The sequence below is a fragment of the Orbicella faveolata genome, unplaced genomic scaffold (assembly GCF_042242905.1).
Source record: "Orbicella faveolata isolate gen_17 unplaced genomic scaffold, um_ofav_v1 contig_34, whole genome shotgun sequence".
In the NCBI taxonomy this organism is placed as follows: domain Eukaryota; kingdom Metazoa; phylum Cnidaria; class Anthozoa; order Scleractinia; family Merulinidae; genus Orbicella; species Orbicella faveolata.
The window spans coordinates 17487296-17512066 of NW_028301563.1; the positions used below are offsets into that span (position 1 = coordinate 17487296).

General features: G+C 39.0%; 2 protein-coding genes across 2 annotated transcripts in view; both read left to right on the plus strand.

The window, feature by feature from the left end:
- Nucleotides 1-4614: 4614 nt before the first annotated feature.
- Nucleotides 4615-5916, plus strand: LOC110062564 (uncharacterized). Its single transcript, XM_020769490.2, has one exon. The coding sequence runs from the start codon at nt 4615-4617 to the stop codon at nt 5914-5916; it is 1302 nt and encodes a 433-aa protein (XP_020625149.2).
- Nucleotides 5917-19304: 13388 nt separating this feature from the next.
- The window catches only part of LOC110053403 (uncharacterized), a 34487-nt gene continuing 29020 nt past the window's right edge, over nt 19305-24771 (plus strand). Inside the window, exons 1-3 of the mRNA XM_020759626.2 lie at nt 19305-19508; nt 21047-21354; nt 22435-22549. Of these exons, the coding sequence (XP_020615285.1) occupies nt 19439-19508; nt 21047-21354; nt 22435-22549 (493 nt within the window). The 5' untranslated portion in view covers nt 19305-19438. The remainder of the gene's footprint in view (nt 19509-21046; nt 21355-22434; nt 22550-24771) is intronic.

The window sequence follows — 24771 nt, forward strand, 5'->3', positions numbered from 1 at the left end:
TCATACAAAATGAAATTTTCTGAATCCCTTCTCTCTAGCTTCCCTGGCGCCAAGGATATCGTAGCGCTCGTGACTAAAACTTTGAGTGATATCTGTATGAGTAAAGCGATGTTTTATTTTCTCAGTTTTGTACATAATCCTACAGGATTTTTTTTTTATTATTTACGCATCCTCAAAGGCTCTTTTCTGCATGTGTACTTTTAGCAAAATCGGCCAACTCCCATTTCCAAGTCTGCCCCAGTACTAGTCTCGCAGGCGGAAGTTCTTAATAAAATGGACAACCTTAAAATTTGGGAACAAGAGACCGAGTCCTTACTGCAAGAAATGGTAGTAGAAAAGGAAAGGGAACTTTCTGGGTCAATGAAATAAACCTTTACAAAGGTCAATAATTTTTAAGAAATCCTCCAAGCTACAACAATATTTTTTTATTGTTTATTTATTTATTTATTTATTTATTTATTTTTCATTACGTGCGTCAGTATTGGAACGTTTCAATAGCCTTTCTTCTCTCATTGGTTAACAAGCCTGGATGACAACCTCTAAAGCTAGATCAAACAGAACACCATAGTTGAGGGAGAACGCATTGCACTTATAGCTGTTTATCCGATGGACCAATATTTGGACAAGGACAAGATATATACAATGTAAACAACGTTGCATTAAGCAGCAGCTCCTACATATACCTTGGAAACACTACAGCCCACCGGCTGACAACAGCCATTATTATTCATTGTTATCAATATTCGCGGCCAAATAGAAACTCGACCCCTTGAAAACACGTGCTCAGCAGGCCGCAAATGACTAACAGCGGGCTGCTAATGAGGCAATAACATGACCTGTTGAGAGAATACTGTTTCTTTGCGACTGCGTAGTGTCATTTGCGGCCCGAGCGCGAATGCCTAATTCCCGTTTCGGGACACCATAGTAGGGATCATAGCTGTGGTAGTCAAAGCCTTTAGTCTTGAACTTATCTTGCTGCTTGATACAACTACTGTGATTCTACGCGAGCGCTTATTCGAGAGGAAATTAGGAATTCCACAACAACGAACGTTTTCCTTTCTAGTTACAGATCTGGCCCTGTCAAAGCGCAAAGCCAAAACATATTATTTGGGTAATCAGGGAGCACGACAATTGATTTAAAACCATTTCCGCATACAGTCAAACCTCTGGTTGCGACCACCTCTCGTAAGCCGGACCACCTCTCCTCAGCAACCAGTTATCCAAATGCCAAAGGTTTTCCAGTCAAATCACTATATTTGGAACGTCTTGTAAGTGAACACCTCTCGTAAGCGACCGTGATCACTCAGTTTAGAGCTAAAAGTTTGAAATTTTCTTTTGTTGTTAACCTCCTGTAAGCGACCACTTAACAGACATTATAACAAAGTTTCCATAAAACGTGCGCTCTCACTGGCTGAAACAGCGTGCTTTATCAGAGAACAGAGCACGGGTTGATGACTTGAATGCAGTGTAGAAACGCTCGTTCTCCGTTCATCTTAGCGCGCGAAGTGAACCGACAATTGGTGAGTGCTTAGCTTGCTCTGAGATTCTCTTCTGTACTCGGAGCAGAACCAGTGGGAGCAGTTAAGTCTTTCTAACTTTTACACTAGTTTAGGCCATCTTGCTGCAAGCGGCTGCAAACTGTAAATAACTGTAGCGTGTGTAGCTCCTTTCAAATTCAACTCCGTATTTCGCATTTTTGTCCGCAAGCTTTGAGCTCCTTGTTTCGTAATTTCCATCGGAAAAGCGCACGTTTTCATGAGCCACGATACGGCCGGATTCCTCTGGATTGCAAACCGTTACCTGCCTTTAGATCCTTACTTAAAAATTAACTAAAAAGCGAACTTTGAAGGCATCGTTCTTCTCGCAAAACCCGCTCGAAACTAATCCGAAACTGAAAGGTTAGCTGAAGTCCAGTTTGTGATTAACAGCTGTCACTTCGTTAGCCAATCAAATTATTTGAACAGTTCTAACAAGGATTGTGATTGGCTCATTTAAGCGTGCTTTATCAGAGAACAGAGCACGGCTGATCTCACTTTTACTCGTTTGGAAAATAAAGTTTCGTTTGAAAATTCAGCCGAATGCGTGGGGAAATTATTGGATTCGTTATCCTAAAACAAATAAAGATGCCTAAACTGTGCTCTGTTCTGTTATAAAGCACTTACGAAGCGGTAGAGCACTCAAGAAGTAGGGAAAGATAGACACTCCATTACGTCTCGTGTTTTCCCGTACACTTCTTTCGTGCTCTACCGCTTCCTGCGTGCTTTACAACAGAACAGAGCTCAGTCGAGGCTTCCTTGTTCATTAAATAGAGAGTAAATTGGATAATAAGATGTTGTAACATTATCGCATTCCTGGGTAGTATAAGAGACGGAAATTTCTCAATGGTAAGTACCGGATTTGTTCTCGAAATTGACTTTTCACACGAATAAAAAATTTTTAAAAAATAGGGCAGAAATATGGTAATGACGCAAAATTTTGACTAAGCTCTCGTAAGCGACCAACTCCCGCAAGCTGGGCTTGACATTTTAGGTAGTCGTTTACGGAAGGTTTGACTATAGTTTGATTAACCCACTGCAGAGTTGGAACAAGATGTTTAGCCCGGTTTAGCCTGTGCTTATGTAGCATACATGTAGAACGTGATCAAGACAAAAACAGTTCTGCAAGGATTACTCTTAAGCATTCACGGCATCCAGGCTTCTTGCTTCAACACTGTCAGATGAAATGGGATGAGCTGAATTAAACTAAACATTCTACTAAAACACGGAGCTTGGCAAAAACTAGTACATTTTTCCTCTTCCTAAAAGCCTTCATACTAAATTGAATGCTGATCTCAAGCAGTAAAATATCCCGGTCAACAAAGAACAAAATATCTGCAAGCTATGTTTACAATATTTGCTGTCTGTTCCTAGTTTCCTCATGGCCAATACAAGTTCTTGTCTTTTCGCTACATTCTTTCGACGGCGCTCGAGAGATATCCCAGGAACAGCTGTCAGCCTCGTATATCTGACTTTTATGTTTCTTCTATGAAAGGTTCAATGATCAATTTCGAGGAACAAGATCGTTGTTGAAAGGTTTACCAATGGGCGTGTAGCTCAGAAAAAAGTTGGTCTTATAACAGGCCCGCACCAAAGTTAGAAAGCCCACGAAAAAGATAGCGGTTGTTGCTCTTCTAGAAAACTGTTTACATCCTTTTAAAGATATATTACCGGACACGACAAAGTGTTATTGCAGTTTAAGCCAGCTCGGATCCTTACAAATTTACACAACGAGTTACGTCCAAAAAATTACAGTGTCTTACAAACTCTGGTAGCTGATATTTAACACTTCATGACTAGTCCCGAGGGAAAGAGTAAATTTTGTTTCCCGAGAAACATTGAGATTCGAAGGAAACTAAAATCATTACAAACTCTGGTAGGTGATATTACAATTTACGACAAGTAATAAACATCACGCTAACTGTACTATTACAATCGTGATCTACAATTTCATAATTTTTAGTGTCAATTTTAGTATGCAATTTACTTAGGCTAGTTTTGGGCCGCACTTAAATTTTCTGCTCTCAGTTATAATCGGCGTTTGTCCGCTAACATTTCTGCTGCTAGCCAAACGTTATCCTTCTTGAATTGCCTTTGAGACGAAAGAACTAAAAAAAACATCCAGTGCGGTTTCACCATGGACTATTCTGCGCTCTTCCTTATCGTTTCATGAATTTCAGTGATGCCCTATCCAATTCCGCCGATCTTGCAGAGGGTGAGTTCAAAAAAAATATTCTTATGCCCATCGATCAATTTGCTTTTTATGCAACCTGTGGCTGTTAGTTGTATTCTCACGCACGGTATTACCAAGGAAATTAGAATTCAAGAAATTTAGAAAGGTGGCATGTTTAAAGTCTGTCTGTATGTATGAAAGAGATTCGTTAGGTTCCAAGAAGAAGACGCGAAATTGATGGCGGCGAAGTGATGGCGGCGACACGTGTAATGTGTGGCTCCGCAGTTTCTAAACCCTTTTGGGCTCCTCTTTGCTTATTGCTCCTTGTTTTATATGTGGTTCTGGAACCAAATCAACGCAGCAACCTTACGAGCCGAAGCAGCTGTGAAGCATTAAGATTAAAATTCCTGGAAGAAGTTTTATTTCGACTTCCTTCGAGGCATACACGCCGGAGGACGTTCACGCTGCTAAGGGTGCCTCACAACACGGGAGCTACAAGCTCGTTTCAACTGCACTTGAAGTCAGGGGATATTCATCCGAATCCTGGACCGAAGAAGAGAAATACCGCTAAATATCCTTGCGGAGAATGCCAATGCAACGTGCGAAGTAATCAAGACGCCATTTTGTGTGTGGAATGTCAAAGATGGTTTCATGCAATGTGCATCAATATGAGCAAAGCAACTTTCAAATACTATCTTAAGAATTTTAATCTCCCTTGGACCTGTTCCTTCTGCTCTTTACCGAAGTTCAGTGATTCTTTCTTTGAACAACCGAAAGATGGTCCTGGTTCTTCGATAATCAATTCGTTGGAGGCTTAAGGAGGTGTTTGCTAGAGATTTGTGCATCGGCTCGTCAGATGATTATGCAGAACCCTCTGTTGCAGATGACAGTTTGAGGGAGTTTGCAATGAGCCTGCGGCAATCATCTGTTAAAGATTTTAAAGTGGCGCACCTGAATGTTAGGAGCCTTCGATCGAAGATTGATGAGATTCGCTTGCTACAAGAATTATCTAATTTTGACATTCTCGCAATAACAGAGTCGCATCTCGACAGTTCTGTTCCTGACTTTCATATCGAAATTGAGGGTCTTCGCTTTTTCCGTTTGGATAGGCCAAAACGTAACGGAGGAGGGTGTGTGCTGTACTACGCGGAAAATCTTACTGTCATTTACAGAAGAGATCTGTCTGATAAGAACCTTGAGGCTATCTGGATTCAAGTGAATTTCCCATCAGTAACTGCTTTATTTTCTGTTATTTACAGAGCACCAGATGATAATGACTTCTTCGATAAATTTCAGAAACAAGTAGAAAGCGCATGGCTCAGGTCATCCTACATCTTCCTATTAGGAGATTTAAACTGCGATCTAAACATTCTGAACACTGTATCAAGGAACAAGAACGCAGCAAAGTTGTTGAGTATTTTTGATGCTTTAAATTTAGAGAATACAATAACATCGCCAACTCGTGTTACACCAACTTGTGAATCGCTAATTGACCTAATTGTGACATCCAAGAAAGAATTGATCCATTCATCTGGTGTTTTCCACTTGGGGATTTCTGATCACAGCTTAATTCACGCTTCTATTCGACTGACACAAAAACGGCCTCCCGCTAAAATAATCAAAACTAGGAACTACAAGAATTTTAATGAGGCCAACTTCCAGCAGGATATTTCCTTCGCGCTCTTTCATGTTGCCTCTGTTTTTGACGATCCTGATGACAAACTATGGGCCTGGAACAAGTTATTCCTTGATGTGTGTGATCAACACGCACCTCTTAAAGATGTAAAGGTCAGAAGCTCCTCACTTCCCTGGATTACAAACAGTATCCGTCTTAAGATTAACCTAAGATACAAACTATTTAAATTGGCTGTGAACACTAAATGCCCACATAATTGGAGCGAGTACAAGAGGATTCGAAACGAAATTACCACTGACCTTTGTCAGGCCAAAGCTATGTACTTCAATGAGTTGTTTACTGACATTAAGACTACTAGAGCATATTGGAATCTAGTACGAAAAGCCACTGCACCGAAGAAGCAAACTGTTGTTGGTCCACTAAAAACTGAGTCGGGTCACCTTGTTGTTAAGGACGACGAGAAAGCTTGCTTGATGAACACCTATTTTGCTTCGCTTGATCTCCCGCCTTCAATCACGCGATCGCTGTCTTCTGATTTGGTGACAGACGAAAATCGCACCATCACTTTCTGAGGTCAATCTCTCTGAAGTTGGCGTTCTGCGACAAATAAAGCATCTTAAATCCAATAAGGCTACCGGTCCTGACGGTATTTCTCCAATACTTTTGAAATTAGCCAGTCATGCAGTGAGCCCTCACCTCACGAGCCTTTTCCGATGGAGCATCCACCACGAAACTGCCTACGAGGGTTGGAAACTTGCAAGGGTGTCCCCGATTTTCAAAAAGGATGACAGCACCGATCCAGGAAATTATCGTCCGGTCTCTATTTTGTCGGTTCCTAGCAAGCTGCTCGAATCTGAAATCAATAATGCCATTGTCAATCATGTGACGAACAATAACTTGATAACTCCTAATCAGTGGGCCTATAGGAAGGCTCACTCTACTGAGCTACTTCTCATTCATCTCACAAAGAAATGGAGGAAGTTTGTTGATGACGGCCTCACAGTCGCTGTCGCTTTTGTAGACTTCAGGAAAGCCTTTGATAGCGTATTACATTCGCGCTTATTGGACAAATTACATGGACAGTTCGGCATTGATGGTGAACTCTATGCATGGATGGATAGCTACCTTTCGAATCGAAAGCAGTTCACGACGATAAATGGAAAAGAATCATCGAAAATGTACGTTAGGTGCGGAGTACCACAGGGCTCGGTGTTAGGTCCTACCTTGTTTACGCTTTTTACGAACGATTTACCTTCATTCATTAAATCTGGAGATACTTTTATGTACGCTGATGACACTACGGTTTTCTGTATAGGCTCCTCGTAAGACGTCGCCTGCAATTTACTAAATTGTGCCTTGGAAGAACTTTTCACCTTGTGTGTTAACAACCGCCTTACTCCACATCCTGGCAAGTGCGAGGTAATGTTACTCTCCAAAGCTCGGCTTATTGGTCCGCTGCCTACCACTTATATTGGCAAGTCCATCATTGAATACAAGGCTACGGCCAGGCTTCTGAGTGTTACCTTGGATCAAAACCTGCGCTGGATACCTCACCTGAAAGAAGTCATTAAAAACTTTGCAAACAAATTGAGCCTCCTGAAGAAATCCAAGTTTCTAAACAGTCATGTGTGCGAGTTACTTTACGTAAAGGTTATCCAGCCATCCATTACGTACGCGATGCCCGTCTGGTGCGGTGTTAATCAGACAGAGTTATTTAAAACATTGGAAAGACAACATTGCCGTGCTGCTAGAATTATTTTTGGCTTTCCACCGGACATGCCAACAGTTGACGTTTTAGCTACCGTTAAGTGGAACACTTTAACATATATGTATAAACGTTCTTTAATTAAACTTTTTTTCAAGGGTTATCATGGCACGCTCCCTAGCACTTTGGCTGAAGAGTTGATTATCCACGGCGACAGACCTTCTTCATGACTGAAGCATGGGCTGATAGTACCGAGTTTTACCTCCAAATACGTTAAAAACTCCATTTCCTATAGAGGGGCTGTCCTCTGGAACGCTATAGGGCGAACTAATAGATCGATACTAGAGAGCACAGACCTGAAATCTTTTTTGAAGAATGTTGTTAATTGTAACACTTTTAAGGAATTTAATTTTAATGTTTTAGCCCCACAAATAATTAACAAAAGATCGGAAATTTTTATTTATTTTTAACTAGTGATCTCATTCGTTGTTATCAAAATTATATTTTTTTATAAGAATTACTTAATTCTTGTATTAATTTTTTATTAACTGTATTAATTATTTATCTATTAATTGTAGTTATTTTATGTATCTTATTAGTACACAACCCCACAAGCTTGTTAGCTTTGACGTCTTTTATCGTGTATAAATAAAGGTTGTATGTATGTATGTTAGGTTCCCCTTTACATAATAAAAATTGCCTGAACTTTTGTTCGGTGAAAGGGCTTTTATTCCAAAGTAACAAACCAACAGTCATTGGCTTTAGATCGCTTTCGTGAGTGAGGTGATTGCCCTGACGGAGTGTGCGTTAGTCACACGAAACGCGTATGAGAAATAAAGAAGTTATACAACTACAGCAGTTCGCAGAGTGCTGCTCACTAGTTAAGTTTTTATTAATTTTTATTAAATAGTTTTATTAAATAGTTTTTTAACTGCTAGGGGAAGTGAAACTGCATTTGCACGTATAAGCTTTAACTGTCTTAAATCTGTCAACTGCGGTGTCAAAACACGTGGTCTTTCATTAGCCGGTTTTGTCTGCTATATCAACTTGACATATCTGACGCGACCCCAACACTATCCTAATTCTTCTGATTTGTCAACTAAAAACGTTCAATGTCAGTGAAAATACTTCCGTCGTAAATCAGGGGTGGTGAATGGTAAATGCGAAAAACAAACAAAAAAACTGCCTAATAATGATTTGCTTCACGCCTACGGCGACTGTCCTTGCAGTACGGGCGGCAGTCAAACCGACCTGTCCTACCAAAACGACACGATAATAGTCTTTTTCTTCGCAGCTAACAAAAATAAAGACAGTACTTAAGTTACTTTGCCTTCTAATGCTTAACTCGAAAATTCTGGGTTTGATTAAACAGCATATTTTGTTGAAAATGACACGACTATTTTCTTACCTGGCGAGTGTTGACAGCGATCGAAGTGCGAGTTGCCGAACGCAAGCGACCCATTTTTTGGCGCCAAATTAAAAGCTTGAAGACACAAAATGTTCAAATTTTCCCCTTTGTTAATCTGATATGTTTTTGCCTAGTTATAAATCCCTTTTCTTGAATAATCAATGTCCTCTCTAGTGAGAAACGTTGCCCGACTTCAATGGCCTTTTGACATCAGGCCGACTGGCACCCAAATTTTCCGCCATTTCAAGGTGCACGACCTGATCACGTGCGAGTCGAAAGTTCAAGTTGTTGTTTCCCCAGGGAGTTAGTGAGTTTTGTTCGCCCTAGGGAGTTAGTGAGTTTTGGTGACCCACGACACGTGGCACGTTCTCCTCCAATCGGAAAACGTATTTGTGTTGCGAGGTATAACAATGCTAATTGTATAACTAGGTAATTAGTATAGGTAATCATACGGTTTCGAGTTCAATTTGGAATTAATTTGCACGAGTGAATTTTTCAAAAAGCTGAAATTGCACGAGCCGCTTCGGCGAGTGTAATTTCAGCTTTTTGAAAAACTCACAAGTGCAAATTAACTCCAAATTGAACGAGAAAAACGGTATGATTACTTAATAATATAAACATGAAAAAATTCGCGCGGAGGAAGAGCCGAAAGATCTTTCTTGAAGCCATTTTTTCACATTTGAGAAAAATTTTTTCAAAGTTTCAGCTCAAAATTTTCGTCATCATTTTACGCTGTATCATTTTCTTAGAAAAGTTCCTATTGTCTTTCAGTCAATCATAATCCAAAATTTCGATGTGTAATTTGCACTGGTGTTACACTTTTTGCACTGATGTTACACTTTTCGCACCGATGTTACACTTGAACTGCACTGCTCTTAGCCGATCAGAATCGAGTATTTTTTTCATGTGTATTATTATACATTGTATAGTCCTCTACCTAGTAATTTTATACGTAAAAGTAAAGGGAACGTGTATCAGTTGACATAACGAGGACTATATATCGAATATATACGAAACGTTTCTTTTCAAACGCAACGACTTCGCTGCAAAAATATTCGCAGTGGCCTTAGTTAATGATACAGCCAGTTAAAAACGTCTTTTTTGTTATTCTCATTCAACGTGTCGTATACTTTGCGGCTTTTGCGGCCGATGAAGAATCACCTTCTCGTTCAGCATACTTCACAACGCGTGAAAATAAACGACTTCAAGGCCACGTTGTAAAGCGGTTTGAGTCTTCCAGTTTGATGCCGTGCAGCCAGTTGTGTTTGAGAAACAGTTGGTGTACGTCCACAAACTTTAAAATGTCTTCCAAGAAGGACGACAAAGGAACTTGTGAACTCAACAAGCACGATATCAATGAAGACATCAAGTTCCATGATCAGGAGGACGTAACTTTCACGCTGCTTTTAAAGGTGAGTTGATGAGATCCAATGAGGATTATTTAATTGATAAAATTTGACAACATGGTTACCCGTAAAACTAATGTTGCTGTAATTAATTCCGGACTTCTTCACGGTTGTTTTGCTCCTTAGTCTCTTAACTCATGATCAGGACCACAGTAGCAAATTATTTTTTTTACTGCGTGCCCTTTCCTATTTGTTTGTTTTGCCCTAAATGTTATCGACTGAACCTCCTTAAATAGTTTCATCGTAATTTACTAAAACCCTTTGAGCCCCAATTACGCATGTATGTTCTTTGTACCACTTGTGACGTCATCAATTTAAATGTCATCAGATATTCTTGATAAGCAGATAGTAGTATTAGGCTAGGTCCTTCCGTACAATGGTCAGGTTTAGATATCTACGACATTCTGAGGTCGCAAATCGAAAAACAACGTTATCAGTTTTGGTGCAAAAACGGTGATAAAATGGTCAACTATGCCTATGCTGGATCAAAGTCCATTTCTAGGCTTCGACGTAATTAACATCCAACTTTTCACGGTAGCTAGGAAGAACATGCAACGCAAAAGGTAGCCGGAGTAAAATGGCCGAGAAAAAAAGAAAGGAAAGGGGCAAAAACAACAGGTATTAATAGCCTTTTGGCGATTCAAACTGTTTTTCTGATTCACTCTGATTTTAAATCTCTGCTACTCCTATACCAATCTGCTAAGCAAGTTTCGGATTAATAACAAACATTAATTTATGGCACTGATTTAACTGACTCTATAGAACGTGGAAACATTTTGTACCTCATTAATATTAGGTATTTGAGTTGTTAGCCTATTTTTATTCCTTTCATCGATTTCTCCAATGTAATATTCTTGTTATACAGATACCAGTGATAGCTATGGTTCCAATTCCAATGCGTTCATATCGTCGCTCCGCAACAAAGAAGGTCTTGGACCATTTACGAGCATGGTGACGTACCCATCATATACAATTTACAAAAGCCCAGGTTTTGGTCCAATATTTGGTGGAGGGTATGACTTGAAAATTGCTGACAATGCAAACAGTAACAGTAATTCAGACCACAAGGGACCCAAGCTCACAATGCGAGGAGTTATTATTTATTTATTTATTTATTTTTTAATCTTTATGCGAACGTTCAGCGTGGGAAACGTGGTATATTTACCGCCGACACCTACTATTACATAACCACCGAGTTTGGTTACGCGAAACGTGCATATGCCTTGTAGCACATGGTGGTGTTGTGTTACAACGGTTTGAATTTATAAAGGTTTGTATGGGGTTATCGGTAATCGACATTATAGCTGAAATTTTTATATTTTTGCAATAAAAATGACTTACCTCAATGCCTTCTTGTCTTTTCTATTGTCACCTCGCTTCTCAGCTCGATCCGAAGCCTTTTAAGCGAATTATCGCTTTTTGTTTTTCCTCTACTAATGATATTCATTAGTAGAGTATCCTGGAATGATATCCTGGACTGAATCAAAGAAGTAGATGGGCGAAGCAGAACATTCATGACACAAATTTTCACTGCGTTGGTTGAACTCCATGATTTAAGATCGCTCGGATAATGGAGCATGAAAGAAAACGATTAATCCGCCTTGAGCAAAGATTTATCGGTTCCCTTGATGTGGATGATGATATGGGCCATGTGCGCATGACCGCTACACAAAATGTAGGCGCCACAAAGTCGATTAGCTGATTTAGGGTGACAACGTCATTCTTGAGCAACTCCAATAGCCCAATAGCAAGTCAAATGAAATCTGTGTAAAAACTCAGTTTATGGTAGCGACGTTGTAATGCGATGGAAAAAAAATCAACTTCCCCACAAATCCTTACGCATGTCTTCCGTTGCTTTTCACAAACCATACACTAATTTTTGCCATTATCGCGTGTCACCCATAAGCCGGCAATACTCCACGGGGGCCAATCCTATAGGGAAATTCATTACCTGACTAGGTAATTCTTCGTTAAATTTCACGCCAAAAATCAATATCGCACTTATCGCTAAGCGATGAGTGCGATATCGGTTTTTCAAGTGAAATTTAATGTGGAATTCACGAGTCAGGTTATGAATTTTCCTTGAATCGCATAACCTCTCTTGAAATGAAGAAAACCCCGTTTCATTTAATTCTGTGTGACTGTTTCAATATTCAACGCGCAGTCGAGAAAAGCCATTCTAGTTGAATCAAGACTGTCAGGAGCCAACCAATAGGAATCCAGCTAGAATCAGAAAAAAAAAAAAAAAGAGTTCTGTTTGTTTTAGCTTTGTGGACGGCGACAATGGTTTTAGAAACATGATCGAGAGTTCATTACTTCTAGTTGCTTTTGAGTTGTTTTATTGTCGCTCCAGTGCCATATCACGCAAAGCCTCGCTTTCAAGAGTAACAATTCCACGCTGGATACCTCGTCTTGGTCATCAATCAGGATACGAGAATTCTCTGAGCTATGCCATTCTCTACTAAATGCACCCGGTAATGACCTTATATGAATTATTATATTACACGTAAAGCACGCAGATGCCCTCATACTGAGGGTCCTCGTTCCCCTCAACATTTGCCTGTGTTCCCTTGTTCCCGCAATTATCCGTACTTGCTCTCTGCTTTACCCGAATGCTCTTGCCCTTTCCCTTGTTCCCTAACGTTTTTTGACTTTGTTCCCCAATTGGAATTGAACATGTTCCATTGTTTCCAACCCTCTTGTATGACTTGGGTTCACTTGACAAATACGACTCTTTACGTTCAACCTGCCTTGTCTACGCTATAACCATATGTCCTCTCTGTGATTTACTTATATTCGCATGAGCCCATTTTCGGTTTGTTCCAGAAATTACTAGCAAAATGACCAGATGTTCAGTTCGGCCAACACGAATACAAATTTCAGTGTGACGTAGACGTTCAGCTTCTGTAGTATTAGACTTAAAGCTTGCTTGATCCAATCAAGGATATACCAAATCTTTGCATGCACCGACAGTTTCAAAGAGCTTGTTAAAAGACACATCGTAAAACTGCACTCGCCCGTCAAAACTTACCACACCTCTGCAATGCTCCCCCTACTCCTCACCCTCACTTCCCGTGCCCACTACTTGTTCCTCCCAGCTAACACTACGTTGCGTTACTGTCACTCGGTGTTTTCGCTCTGTGTTTTGCCAAAACCTGTCAGGAAAAACTCACTAAGGTAAGGAATAATTCCTAAGCATTAAACACATTATTTGTTTGATGCTTCTTTGTTAGTACTACCGTTTCCTAAAAGCGAATTTTTGATGTGTAATTCGGCGATCAACTTCAGCCAATCGTAACCGTCTAAATGCGAAGTGGATCAAATTTCAAAAATACTCCAACTGTTCTTATTATATTGCTGGTAGATGCCTCCAAATTCAAAAGCCTAACCTCTTCTACTTGAGGATATGTTAATTAACAAAGTAAACAAAAGCAAAGAAACGTGTATTCCGACGAATGAAAGTCAAATTAAGAGCTGCCGTGCGTTGATTTTCCGAATGACATGAAAGGTCAAAGGGTCGCCCATGTTACTAAAGTGACCTGTTTTGAAAATATTCTCAGAAGTCGCCGTTTTATTTACCCCATTTTTTCTTCGCCTGATGTGTAGTTGAAATGATTGATCTTCCCCTGAGTGTAATCTCGTCGGGTGAAGCCATGTACCGGAGTGCTTTTTTGAGCCCTGAATTTCGTCTAGACACTGGTAAAAATTATGCTTGCGTGAACCTCGTTAATTGTAGTGTAAATAGATCGTTTTCACGTGACGTCATCACTTTCTAAGATCCAAACCTAAAGAGCCACCAAAGTTTTTATCCTCATCAGGCATAAGAGGCGGTATATTTATATCTGTTTACAATTTTACAGCTCAATAACGTGCTTCGTTTGGAATCCAGAGCATTTTGAATTTCGGGTTTATGGAGGTTCGTGACACAAGGCTGCGATCGAGTTTGTCGAAAAATATATACTAATCTCATGATTTTGAGCATTTTTAGAAGTTAGAGCATTAAGAAAAGTGCTTCTGTAAATGCTTGTTTGATCAGTACTGATAATCAGTCGCCTAGATAGCCAAACTAAGTTCTAGCTGTTTACACTATTTTCCGGCCGCCATATTGGTGTACCACGGAGGTACAACAACATGGCGTTTTCATACTGGGCTCTGTAAATATCTGCGAAACATTTCGACGAATATCTGAAGTTTAGGGAAACGCACAGGCCTAAAACCTGGAGAAGTTTCTTACTTAGTTATCTTCTATAACATCATAATTTCATAGCTTTTTCCAATGGATGGTTTTCGATTTATTTTTTTATTGCGTGACAGTGAAAACGATCTATTACGCGTAAAAAGCCTTTTTTTACACATGGTTTACTATACAGCTTTTCAATTGCCCAAGCTGAATTTTTTATACTCAGGTATATTAAGGAGTGGGTCAGTTATTTAGTGTAAAATTTCCAGGGGTGGTCTATCTGGAGAACCATGCGTAGAGAAGGCTTCTAACTTAGCTATGGTAAACGACGGCTCAAAACAAGTTTAGTTAATAGTATTGTTGCCATGGCAACCGATCACGTGACCAAATAACAGCTCACCTCCGGTTTAGATTTTAAGGCCTCTGCAGACAGGGAAGAACGGTACTTATTCAGCATTTTATTGTGTAGTCTGACTACTTACCCAAGTACCATACCCAATGTAATTGGAATGCATGTCCAAGTCACGTGACCAAAGAACTGTAACTAATATAACTTTATACACACTATTTAAAGAGACTTTCAGCAAGGTTTGACAACCGTTCCAATTACAATGGGTACGGTTCTTGGGCAGACAGTAAAATTACAGAACAATACGCTGATAAAGAAACGTTTTCCCCTGTCTGCAGAAGCTCTCAAAATTTAACCGGAAGTGGTCTGTTATTTGGTCACGTGACACATTTCAAGTAAAACAACAACGTTAAGTTATCTATTAAGTGGAGATGTAACCTGCAAACAAGATTTGTCCACATTGTATGAACCGTTTCCAAGATTGACCACCCCCTAACTTTTTGACTAAGGAAAAGATGACCCAGCCCTTAATATACCTGAGTATGTTGTTAAACATTAACAGGGCTTGCAAAAACGTGTTTTTCATCTACGATATCCGTGTACCAAGGTACGAAAATTGCCTCAAAAATGCCCTATTTTTAGGTTGTTTTCAAAGTGCAAGAACTAGCAATTTTCGGGCGCTCCTAACCGGACGTGAAAATGTATTTCTTTGCAATATTTTTACATCGTTGTGTTGTAGTTGTGATACCAAACATGCATGCAAAAGATCATTTTAATAGACCTAGCCGTCTTTTTCTGAGACTGATGTGATTATGTTTAAATTTTCGGCTGAATTTACTGCCGCCGCAGCGCGAAAACCGCAATTCTCCTTTTTGATGGATTTCTCAAGATCAAAAACTCTCTGGCAAGTTTTAGTCTTATTTTCGAAAATAGTTCACGAAAGGGTTTCTCCTGGCAAAATATGAAAAAATCCGTGATTCCAGTTTTGAAAATCAATTCTCGATATTTACAGTCCCCTGGTTTTAAGATCTCTTACGTTTGTTGTGACTAATTTTGTTATGATATGACAAATTCCTGATAAAAATTCTTTTAGGTTAATAAAACGGAACTTGGAAAGTCTGGATGTTATTTTCTCGTATTTTACAAATATTTACCTTCTTGGTGCTTTTTTTCACAATTTCCGCCAAGCAATATTTCGCAGGAGGTGTTTTTTATCTTTATTTTTATTTTTTATTTTATTTTATTTTTTCGCGAAACTTATAATTAATTTGTCAATTCGCGAGAAACGCGAAAGTTAAGATGCGCCAAAATACATACAAATGCGTTTTGTTCCATTAAGACGAGAGAACACGATTATCACATAGTTATGTAAGAATACGAAAATAAATCGAAATGCAGCATTTGCAAGCGTTTCTTGGTGTTCAACACCAGATAGCGCTTTGGTATTTTTCTGTATTTAACTCAGATATTTTAATGTCATATCTTTTATCCATGTATAGCAGCAAGATATATTTACTTACCAGAGGAAACTTTATATATTGTTGGAATATGTTCAAATTAGTAGTCGTAATGTAAAGCTGTGAAGCGAGAGCGGCAAGTTCGTCTGTAGACATCCCAGAAATTAAGCTTTAACCACAATGTTTTGAACTGAAAAGGAAGTCTCTTAATTAGAGGATGATGACTAAACTTGATTGACAATAAGAAGACAATGAATGTAATATAAAAACGGACATAAATAAGGGACCCATGTATTATGCCACAGAGTTTCGAAAGTGGCGATCCCCACTCTTAAAGATGATTTCCAGTCCGTACTGCGCACTGTCGAGAGTTTGTTTACGAATTTTGCGTTGTTTCCTGTAAGACATCACAAAGTGTAAAGTAAAGTAAACTGTGAAGCAAAGTAAACTCTGCAAAGTTTTTGCGTTCATTTTGTGTTTACAGCAGGCCAAATTTTTCGATGAAGACTGTTTGTTTGTTTTTGCACTTCACACTCTCTCGATACGCTTAAAGAGCAATTTCCTCCAAGAATATCTTGTTTCCACTTCAGTGGATGTCCATTCTGCCATTCTGTCTTGGCCTCTTGGATGATTGATTTCTGTTTTTTTTTTTTTTTTTTCCGTGAATTTTTTCTATGTAGTAAATTTGTCAAATTCTTTTATATACCGTTATTTTATTAATCTCTCAGTCTTTTAACCAACGAAAACAGTAACATGAATTCAGGTTGTGGGAAGTCTATTGAATTAACTATATCTTGCATCGAGAAAAATAAATATAATTAAAAGCAGATTGGTTACCTGTAACATTAAAAATCATTACACAAAACGGAGTTGAAAATGTTAGTGAGGTTATGCTTTACGGCCCCGTTGGCTCAGATAATGGATAACGAATCAACGACGGGTGCATATTCCAACGATTAGTTTGCACAGCGGTGTTCAAAATCCGAGTGAACGATGCGATGGGATGTTTACCCAAGGGGAGAGAATTAGCGAGAATTGTTGCCGTGAATACCGCAAGCTTATGATTACCTCCAGTCAAATCATGCAAAATGAAAGTCTCTAAATCCCTTCTCTCTAGCTTCCCTGGCGCCCAGGATACACTGGATATCGTAACGCTCGTGACTAAAATTCTGAGTGATATCTGTATGAGTGAAGCGGTGTTTTATTTTCCAAGTTTTGTACATAATCTTACAGGAATTTTTTTATTTGTACATCCTCCAAGGCTTTTTCGTTGTGTGTATGGATTTTTAACAAAATCGGCATCTTCAGTATACCCTACTCTTTCAGGTGGAAACTCTTAATAAAATAGACAACCTGAAAATATGGGAACAAGAGACTACCAGGTCATTAATTTCTGAAAGAAATGGTAAAAGAAAAGGAAGGGAGAATTAATCAAATAAGCCCTTACTATGGTGAATAATTTATAAGAAAATAATGCCTCCATGCAAGCGCAGTTAACAAATAAAAAGTGATTGTTCTTTTTTAATTGTTTATTTTTTTACTACGTGCGTCAGATTTGGAACGATTCAGCTGCAGCCTTCTCTCATTGGTTAACGAGCCAGGTTAGCAAACTCTAAAGCTAGATCGAACAGGATGCCATAGTTGTGGGAGAACGCTTAGCATCTATAACTCTTTATCCTATGGACCAAAATTTGGACAAGGACAAGACATATATTGTCAACAACGTTGAAACACCGCAGGCCGCCAGCTGGCAGCAGCCATTGATATTCTTTCACAAAATTATTCCTGCGGAGTACTGATATCTTTCGACCTGACGGAGTCGAACTCCTCTATGAAACTACCTGAAGGAATAACGGAGCTGTAAATCGTAGTCTTTCATACTTTCGTACTCTTCAGTAAAATTAAACCTTTGCAGATATTTTAGGGTATACATAATCTGTTTGTTAATTATAAAATGCTATATTAGAATTTTTTTCGTTACTTCAACTGTGCCATTCCAATGCCCAATTCCCGTTTTGAGACACCACTGTAGGAATCCTTGTTGTAGTATTCAAAGTTCCTTAGTCTTGAACTTATCTTGTTACATGCAATTAAAATGATATACGCGAGCACTAATTTGTTCGAGAGGAAATTGGGAATTCCACAACAACGAACGTCTTAAAACCATTTCAGCATACAGTCGAACCGCCGGTTGCCACCTCCTCCCGTAAGCCGGACCACCTCTCCTCAGCAACCAGCTATCCAAATACCAAAACTTTCCAAGTCAAACCATTATATTTGGAACGTCTTGTAAGCGAACCCTCTCGTAAGTGACCGCGACCACTTTTAGAGCTAAAATTGTGTATTTAACCTCCCGTAATTAAGCGACCACTTGACAGATAAGAGAGCAAAAAATGGATAATAAGGTGTTGTAACATTATCGCATTTCAGGGTAGTACAAGAGACGGAAATTTTTCAATGGGAAGTATCGGATTTTTTCTCGAAATTGACTTTTCTCAAGAATAAAACATTTAAAACATGAGGCAAGTCTCTGCAGTTACCATATATATGCTAACGAGGCAAATTTTGTCCCAATATCGTCAAAGTTCTCATAAACGGCTACTTCCCGTAAGCGACCACCTAGGCTTGACATTTTGGGTAGTCGTTTGCGGGAGATTCGTAAAAGTAGCTTGATTAACCCACTGCAGAGTGGCTAAGTAGCATACATATAGAATATAATCAAGACAAAAACAGTTCTACAAGGATTACCATTAAGCATTCACGGCGTTTGGTCTTCTTGCTTCAGCACTGTCAGTTGAAATGGGATGAGCTGAATTAGACTAAACACTTTATTTAAACACGGAGCTTAACATAAAAAAACACAGTTTTCCTCTTCCCAAAATCCTTCATTCTAAACTGAATACTGATCTCAAGCAGAAAAATATTGCGGTCAACAAAGAACAAAAGATATTCAAGTTATGTTTACAATATTTCCAGTGTGTTCCTTGTTTCCTCGCGTTTCCTGTCTTTTAGCTAAATTCGTTCGACGACCCTCGAGAGTTAAACCAGGTACAGCTGTCAGCCTCGTATATTTGACTTTTATGTTTTTTCTATAAAAGCTTCAATGGTGAAATGCCGAAGAACAAAGCCGACGTTCAAAGGTTTACCCGCGGACGTGTAGCTCAGAACAAACTTTTTCTCATATCAGGCCCGCGTCAAAGTTAGAAGGCCCGCGAAAAGGGCAGCGGTTGCTGCTTCACTGTTATTATTATTTAAGACAGCTCGAATCATTACAAACTTCGACAACGAGTCACATACTAAAATTACAATGTCTTTCAAACTCTGGTAGCTGATATTACAATTGCGACAAGTATTAAACATCACGCCAACTGCACTATTACAATCATGATCTGCAATAATAGGTATGACGTACAATATTCCGCAACAGTAAATGAGTTTGCTAATTTAAAGGAAGTGTCACAAAGCCCCTGCTCTCAGTTATAATCGGCGTTTGTCCACTAGCATCACTGCTGCTAGCTAGCCAAACATTATCCTTCTTGAATTGCCTTTGAGACGAAAGAACTAAAAAAAACGTCCAGTGCGGTTTCACATGGACTATTCTGCGTTCTTCCTTATCGTTTCATGCATTTCAGTGATGCCTGATCCAACTCTTGCAGAGGGTGAGTTCAAAAAATATCCTTTATGCCCATCAGTTTGCTATTTATATATATATGTAACCTGCGGCCACCAGCTGTATTCTAACACACGGTATTTTCAAGAGAATTAGAATTCGAGAAATTCAGGAAGCTGGGCATGTTAAAAGTCTCTCTGTATACATGAAAGAGATGCCTTCGGCTCCACATCAAATAATGAAAGAAACGCCTGAATTTTTGTTTGGGGGAAAGCCTTTAGTTCAAAGTAACAAACCAACAATCATGGGCTTTAGATCGCTTTCGTGAGTGAGGTGAGTGCAAGAAATATATATATATATATATGTATATTTTTTACTGCTGGGGGAAATGAAACTGCATTTGCACGTATAAGCTTTAACTGTCTTATACCTGTCTACTGTGGTGTCAAAGCACGTGGTCTTTCATTCGTCGATGTCGCCTTTACATCACTAACACGAACCAAACGCTATCTTAACTCATCTGATCTTGTCAACTAAAAACATCCAGTGTGAGAGAAAATATTACCATTATTGGCTTATGGACGGTTCTTTTGCTTCGCATCCATTGTCTACATCAGGTACTGGTTTACAATACTCTACAGAAGGAGACGAGTGTTGTTGGGCTAAACTAGTTCCCGTTTTCTGTGAAAAATCCATGGAGTCTACGTGTCTCACGTAAACCCGCCGGCTTGCAAACAAACAAAAAACAAAATGCTTTGATGCCGACACAATATCAGGTAAAACAAGACTAAGACAAAGTGTCAGCTAACGCTGACACAAATAAGCATCATATCTCAGCTGACATTTTAATGTTTGACTATATAGGTGCCTCTTATTGCTGCGTTTATCTTTGTTTTGTAGGCCGGTTATCTTGTCAATCATTTATAAATTAAAATAAGTAATTTAAGCTTGATGCCTTACTAAAATCAGAATCGGTCAAACTTGCTGCCAGTTGCCCATAAAGCTTTTTTTTTTTTTTTTTTTTTTTGATCTCGTGCGCAATTAGGCGTTATCTCACCGGTCGTATTTTCAAGGCGCCCTTCAATTTTTAATTTCTTGGATTCTTCATTTATGGCCAGTTCAGTTTTTCAGAATAAATGTTCCAAAATGAATCAATTCAACTCTCTGTCGTTTAAATCCTCGAGTAAACCTTACCCCAGCGAAAGAAAACCTGATGCAAAGCCAGAAGACGAGGAATTTGCAAACAGCAAAGAGAACCCAAGAACGGCGGCGGACATGAATGTGTAACTCCGTTTAAGTCGAAACTAAAGCTTAGTTATTTAATTTGATGTCTTCTATTTGCTTTAGCCTGAGTATCAAGGAAACTCGACTCCTGCAAGCCATGTTGCGAATGAATCTCCTTCTATTTTCTACAGGCTTTATGGCTTTGACGATATCATTTTGCTCCTCGAAATATTTACTAGGTGTCGTTATATAATTCCTTTTTAAATAAATAATTATCCTTGAATCTAATCCAAACCTTGCGTAAACCCTTTCAGAAATTTCTTATCCATTCTTTTAAGTAATTGAATTATGCAATTAACACAGGTAAAACTAAAGTTATAGATGCACGTGGTCAAAGTATCAGCCGAGGAGTTCACAATGGCGTCGCCTTTGCCAACTTTAAGTCCCACAAGTTCTCGTACCTAAACGTCTCAAGTCTTGGTACTGATTATGTCCTCGATGGAGATGAATGTGGTTTTGCATGCGTTTGCACACCGTCTTGTTTCTCCTATAACCTGGCTGCATTTTATGACATCAACGGAACAATGTTATGCGAACTGCTCCCATCTGACAAGAACAACAACTCGGACAAGTTCGTCAGCAGCCAATCTTTCCATCACTTCAGTGTAGTGGTAAGTACTCCAATGACAGCCTCTTTGAAATGCATTTTCATTTTTTTTTTTTTTTTTTGACAAGCTACTATCTTCAAGGTCTAGATAGACATTGGATCAAACTTTTTCAGCAACAATGTATAGTGACAGTGCAAATGTCTTAATATAACGGAATCAGATCCATGATTTGAGAGTAAGCAAAACACATCCACACAGGAAGATCTCTTTTCTGAAAATTTTCTGAAAATAAAAAAAAAATTAAAAAAACTGCGCCCTCATTTTTTTTTCTACAAAAATAGTGCTGTTAGGAAGGCTTATTTTCGTTTCACCGACATACATAAGTAAACACAACTACGAAGTCAAAACTCCAATCGAACTGAGTAGTTGCACTGCAAAACTTAGCAAACAGGAGACTCTTTCTCATTTAGATAAGAAAACAAATCGGCACAGCAAGATCTCGTTGCATCAAATTTTCCGGCAAAAACTACCGAGCCATCTTTTTTCCTTCAGAAAGAACCTGTTGAAAAGGGCGAAAAATATATTTAAAGGATTAGTGAACTTAAGAGACCTAATTTAACCGCCAATTACGAGAGAACACATGCACTATCTAAAGACTTAAACTGAGTGGGTAAGGCATTGAAGCTCGCACAACAAAGGCTAACAAACAGCTTAACTCCCTGTTTCATTGGTTTTTCATTAGCAAAAACCATTCAAACAGGAAGTTTCCGTCACTTAAACTTTATCAGGCGAAAATTGCGCATCCTTTTTTTTTTTTTTTTGCAAACACTGGGTAAAGAAAGCTATATTCTTTGTCTAGTTGTTTGCAAAATTTCATTTTGTGGAATATTATTGTCCTCAAAATTCTGAAAGAAACGAGATCGTGTGTTTAACAATTTCTTGTCTAATAAAGTTGAGGCATCTTTTGCCAACGTGTTTTTCATCATCGATCAAGCTGTATTCACTCCCAGCGGGAATGCTTTCAACCACATTGTTATTTATCGTATCTGATGGTGTCTAATGGGTTTGGCTTGGCCTTGATTAGCTTAGTTTAGCTAGCTTAGTTTACCTTCAATTAAATATCATTTTACATGTATTTCTTAGTCTTCATGTATGAGTGGACCATGCCAGAACGGTGGATCTTGCGTGTCAATTTATGAGAAGAACAGCTATCTGTGCCTTTGCGTGAAAGGATTCACAGGTAGTACTTGTCAAACAGGTAAGACGACGATAACACTTGAACAGTGTTCTCGTCAATATAATTTCTAATCATGCTCTAGGCTTCCCGACGTTCGCGAGAAAATTTCCAGTTGATAGATGTTCACTACAGGCAGATAATTAGTTTTTTGTGTCAGAAGTGCAAAGAAAAAAGCAAAAACAAAAACAAAAACAAAAATCGGGGGTCACCGACTTCGTTTCAGACATAAAGTGTGTGGAAAACTACCCTGATTTAAAAAAAAAATGGTGCACGTAATTCAGCATTGTCTACAGGGGTTTACAGTTAAAAAAATCGAAGGTGATTCAACGGAGGCAAACGATCTTAGTCATATTTTATAGAAGTGGGTCTGTTGCGAAAATAATTGCAAATGTTACCAAGGCTTTCACAAAACTTAAAGTGCACCTAACCCCCAATTTTTTTTTTTTTTTTCGCTTAAACGAATCCAGTCGTTATTTGAAATACTTCTACGAAAAAATGTTTGGATTCGGTTAAATCCTCGATTTTCTGTGCCCCGACGAAATCTCGAAAATAGCCCCACTGAACACCGCCATTTTGTTTCACGATCGAGTTTTGAGGAGCAGCTGTTGTGACGTCTACCCAGGAAGGTCAAATATCTCACGTCCTCTCATTTCCTTCAGGATGGTGCAATATACATTCGAAAAGTGCACAAAAATGCCTTCCAGAAGTGCTATCGGCTGCTGCAGCAATATCCCAGGTCTAAAAACAGATGAACTGTACAATTTACTGGCGATGATCGGTCAACGGTACAATAAAGACATAAACGATGGTTGATTTTGTGGAACCGAAACGAGCGAACTGAGTCTGTGAGAACCATTAAAGAACTCTCACAAACGCTATTTTCAAAATTTTCTGCTTAAAGCCAACCAGCAATTTACCTAGATCTTCCAATCCCGCAGTATTTATGACATAGCCGGCAAAGTTGCGTGATCGATCAAGAAGCGTTACGACAAAATATACTGACATGTTGATAGGCCGCAACTGTACGCTGCCAACCAACACTTATTTCTCTTTCGATTTAGATAAAAGTCGAAGGTTAATCCTTTAGAATTACATGATAACAAAATTGTTACACTCACAGAGTTTTTCGAAGGTTTGGAAATCAGCAGTGCGACAAACATCCTATGCAATAGTGTCGAAAATATGCCCGCGTGCGGACCGCTTAGGGAACACAACCTTTTCGCTTATCCGACGAATTTCACTGCAAACTTTGCAAAAATTTACACTGGTTATTTGGAATTACGACTTAAAACGTGTGAAATCCGTAATTGTGTGAAATGTTTCCTTCCCAATTCCGCCTTGCTTCCCGCAGCATCCAAAGCAGTCCTTGAATTTTTTTTCCTGATTTTCGTTTGTATGCTCCTCCACTTCGTATCTAGGTTTCCATTCCTAATATGCAAGCAGCTCGTCCGCAAAGAAGTCTTCCCCGTCGTCGCTTGAAATATTGCAAATTGTCCTCAAAGCTCTAAGCAGTGAGTTCACAGTTGTCGAAAATGCTCGATCGAAGTTTATTTCAGTGCCTTTCGAATCGAAACCTGCGCAAGTCATCCGTATAAGAACAACGGAGCCTGCACAGACCGAGTGAACGGATTCAACTGCAGCTGCGCACCAGGGTTTAATGGCAGACATTGTGAAACAAGTCAGTTTAAACATAAATCACTATTATCCTTAATATTTTGAGTTAATAGGACCGCAACGCACACAATTTATTGTCAGTCAGTCACGTTTAGAGTTTGCTAAAAGTGCGCAACTATACCATTCAGCTAATAAAGAAAATCAGATAAAGACTCGTCCATTTTCGGTATAAGTAACATGGAATTTCAAAGGCTTTATAATAATATTTGTTGCGCACTTTTGCAGTGTATGTTGCGCGCAAAAGTAGGTGAAAAACGATTAAAAGTATTCGAATTGTACGTGACAGGCCTCCAAAGCTTTGATAAAAATGAAAACAAAACAAAAACAAAACAAAACAAGAAAAACAAGAAAAACAAAGTGCTTACAAAGGGCGATGTTTCGTGACCTTCGCTCATCCAATGCTTTTGCAACAGAAGTTGAAACTGCCGGCCTGGCCCTGTGAAACATTGCTTTCACCTGCCGCAAGCTTTGCGAAATATATTGCAGAAACGTCTGTTGGAACAAGTTTAACAAGTATCTTTAGCTAGGAATAGAACAAGAACATAAAAAAAAGACGCAGTGGAGGAATT

Excerpts from the sequence above, each read along its gene's own strand:
- LOC110062564 (XM_020769490.2), top strand. The coding sequence starts at position 4,615 with ATGAGCCTGCGGCAATCATCTGTTAAAGATTTTAAAGTGGCGCACCTG.